The 4,010-nt window shown below is 36.6% G+C and overlaps 1 protein-coding gene across 1 annotated transcript; it reads left to right on the plus strand.

The window, feature by feature from the left end:
• The first annotated feature begins 765 nt into the window (after window positions 1–765).
• LOC119427661 (psychosine receptor-like) lies at window positions 766–1,740 on the plus strand. Its single transcript, XM_037695298.1, has one exon. It carries the CDS (start codon window positions 766–768, stop codon window positions 1,738–1,740), a length of 975 nt encoding a protein of 324 aa, XP_037551226.1.
• Window positions 1,741–4,010: the final 2,270 nt, after the last annotated feature.

Raw genomic sequence — 4,010 nt, forward strand, 5'->3', positions numbered from 1 at the left:
CAGCTTTGACCATCAAAGTGCATTTATTAAGCAAAAGTTAAGCCGAGACACACCTTTGCTATAATTTTGAGCAAATAAATAATTGTTTTTAAGTGTTAATCTTGTTAAACTCTTGTTAACATCCTCCCGTGCACGCTCCCGCAGCTGCCATTTGGCAGCCAATCGATTTTTGGCACCACATCGGTCCACATTTCCAGGTTGTCAGCGGTGACGCATAATGGATGCGACGTATACGGCGAAGCAACTCATTCATGGATTTTTCCAAATTATTAGACATTTTTTGGACAGATGTGACTTATAGGCTGGAAAACACAGTAATATGAAAAAATAGCCATAACAAGACACAAGACCTAGATAATCCGCAATCAACAACAAAAAATGGGCATTTATTCATTATCTTTGCACTAATATGTATTTAAGAATCACCTTGCTGGTGCAAAACTAAAATGTCATGCCTGTCAGTTATTCAGGTACAAAAATTGCAGCACTGGAACGGGTTACCAGTCATAACATAACTTTGCCAAATTGCTGGAGTAAACACAGCACAGGTTGATACGTTGTTGGTGTCTTTTCATTCTGGTTTGTGATTCATTCAGAAGGTACTTGTTTTTGAAAGAAAAACTGTGAAAATATTTTTTTTTTATTAAAATTGGTAGCAATGTGTAACTTGTTCATTTTATGCTGGACTTTAAGTACATGTTGTATTCCTTCTTTAATGGCTTCCTGATTTTCTCTTCAAAGCGTTGGTGTAAAAACACATCAACAATGGAAAACTTGACCCTGACCCCCAATCATTCGGAGTGTTACATAGTCGACAGTGAAAACAGGAGAAAAGTGTTTCTGGTCTACTACCTGGCCGTTGTCATCATTGCCATCCCCGCCAACGCCTTCTCCCTTTATGTGTCCTGGCAGCACATCAGACAGAAGAATGACCTCGGAGTGTATCTCTTCAACCTCGCTTTAAGTGACCTGACCTTCACCATTAGTCTTTCCCTGTGGCTGGACTTCCTGTGGAGAGGAGTTTGGGCTCATGGAGGTTATATTTGTCTGTTGTCAATTTACACTCTTTTCACCAACTTTTACACCAGCGAGGCTCTTTTGTGCTGCATTGCCGTTAACCGTTATCTGGCTGTGGTTCACCCATTAAAGTACACATTCATGAGGAAAGTCCACACCGCAGCAGCAGTCACTTTGGCCATTTGGGTGTTGGTTGTCGGTTTCAACGCCTGCACAATAACCTGGGAGGACTCTTACCATCAAAGTAACATGAACCCAATGTGCTATGACATTTTTATGCCACTGTCAGAAAACATGCTCCACGCTAACATAGCACGTTTTTTCGTGGGCTTTATTATTCCAGTTGTGCTTGTATTTTTTTTCACCTGTCGAACTTATTTAGCTGTGAAATCCAACCAGGCCACAAAGGAAGAGGAGCGTTTACGCATTTTAAAGCTACTGGCACTAGTTTTTCTATGCCTTTTGTTTTGCTTTGGTCCAGTCCATATCATGATGCTTGTCCGCACACAGTTACATGACTGCGAGAGTTTTAAATGGTTCCTCTGTACCTACAAGATCAGCACAGCTATCTCTTGTGTCAGCTGTCTTGTAGACCCACTGCTCTACTGCTTCATTACTAAAACAGGGCAGGCAAATGTCAAGCAGGTTCTGATTTTCTTCCTGAGAAAGCAAAACAGCACTGAAGAAAGCCCCACAAGTGAAATACAGTACAATAGTCAATAACAATTCAAATTTTACAGCCTCTTGCTTAGGCATAATGTCATGTTACTTGATTTTGAATATTCAATTTAAAATGAACAACTGACTTTTGAATTAATCCCATATTTTGGAAATTTTTCATCAAAAGACCTGGACCAATAATATGTGAAATATTTTCCCATTTGGTTATATTGAGATATGTCAATATGAAGTCAATAAAGGGACACACTTGAAATTTTATTGAAAACATGGGAACAAACGTTGATGACGTAATCTGATCTGTTCACTTGGAAAACGGTATTTACCTTACTTTAAGATGTAAACATGTTTTGTCTGAAAATTAAGGTGAAACCAGGAGTTTGAGTAATATCTTAGATGCAGTGCTTTCTTGAAAAGTCCTTTGTGTCCTCTCTAACCACAGCAAGCCTCTTTAAGTCTGTTAAATACTCTTGTGATCAAAAATAGTTGGCTTTAATATGTCTCTTTGTTAAAATGAAATGTTCTTAAACCAGCATCTATTTTGAGGCATTGAATTTAAAATTGTATTTATTTTTAACAACTAGCATAGTGGCTGCATCTGCTCCTCAAGTGGCATTTTGTATACGAATTATTAAGATCCAATACAATTCAGTTTTTTTATATAGCTCTAAGTGAGCTTTGTAGAAGTAAGATTCTGAATTCAACTCTTAATTTGACAGGGAGCCAATGGAGAGAAGCTAAAACTGGAGAGATATGATCTCTCCCACCAACTCCAGTTAAGACTCTGGCAGCAGCATTTTGGACTGAAGACATTTAAAAGAAGTATCTGGACATCCAGATAATAAACCATTGCAACAGTCCAGTCTAGACATGATAAACGCATGGACCAGTTTTTCTGCATCATCTTTGGACAAGATGTTTCTAATCTTAGTGATATTACGTAGGTGGAGGAAAGAGATTCTGGTAACATTTTAATGTGGGGGTTAAAAGACATGTCCTGATCAAAAATAACACCAAGATTTTTAACTTTAGAACTGGAGACCAGATTAATGCCATCTAGAGAAACTGAAAGACTAAAAAAATAATTCCTAAGATGCTCAGGTCCAAAAAGTAAAACCTCAGTCTTGTCTGTGTTCAAAAGCAGAAAATTAAGGGTCATCCAGGTTTTTATGTCTTTAAGACATGCTTGTAACTTCAGTAACTGATTGGATACATTGATTTTTATGGACAAATATAACTGAGTATCATCAGCATAACAATGAAAATGTATCTCATGCTGCTTAATAACTTTATCTCATGGAATCAGTGAAGCATATATAAGGTAAAGAGTCAATGCATTTTACTTTTGGTCTAAGCACTGAACCCTGAGGAACTCCATGACCAACTAGATGATGATCTACTTGATCACATATCAACTAGAACGAGATGATCTCAAGTCAAGATTTAATGACTGATTCTGTGATTTTTGATGATTTACTGAATTTACACAAGGTAGAAATTATCTTAGAGGAAAAAGTTATTAATTTATCAAGAGTCTTTTAAAAAACATGTACATTAAATAGGAAAATGAAACTGTGGATGAATGTTGTCTCTTGTCCACAACTGATTTCACATAATTGCAAATATGTAAACTAATTTACTGTATTACATATTCATTGGTGCCGTGCTTAACATTTTCTGATCTAAGTATCAGGGTTCTAAAGAAGCTTTTTGTGTAGTTTCATAATACCCAGTCAGTGTTTTTCACAGTACAAATACTTTTAAATGGTGCAGTGAATCGTAAGGCTCACACTCTGTATACATAGATAAATAAAAATGCACATGAAGAGCAGATAAAACATATTTTTGGTTTAAATGGTAAATGGACTGTACTTAAATAGAACCTTTCTATCTTATTTCAAGATACTCAAAGCGCTTTACACTACAATCTGTGTCCTCATTTACTCATTCAGACAGCTCTATACTAGATCTCTACAAAGCTAATTGAACAAATCATTCTAAAGAGACTAATCAGAGCTTTAGATCACATTCATACACTGATGGGACACACATCGGAGGCTATGAGTGGTTCAGTGTCTTCCCTTGGGACACTTCGACATGTGACTGCTGGTGGATTCGAACCTCCAACCCTCGCATTGGAGGACGACTGCTCTAGCCACTCAGCCACAGCTGCCCCACAGTTTACTTTGTTTTAAAAAACAATGTATGTTATTGAACTTGTGATGATCATGAAGTAATGACATTTTAGATTATTTATATATACATATATATATATATATATATATATATATATATATGTATATATATACACACAT

The sequence above is a fragment of the Nematolebias whitei genome, chromosome 21 (genome assembly GCF_014905685.2).
Source record: "Nematolebias whitei isolate Nwh7 chromosome 21, NemWhi1, whole genome shotgun sequence".
NCBI classification, from domain to species: domain Eukaryota; kingdom Metazoa; phylum Chordata; class Actinopteri; order Cyprinodontiformes; family Rivulidae; genus Nematolebias; species Nematolebias whitei.

Bases quoted from the DNA above. Each gene is read 5' to 3' on its own strand.
- LOC119427661 (XM_037695298.1), top strand. From the start codon at position 766: ATGGAAAACTTGACCCTGACCCCCAATCATTCGGAGTGTTACATAGTC.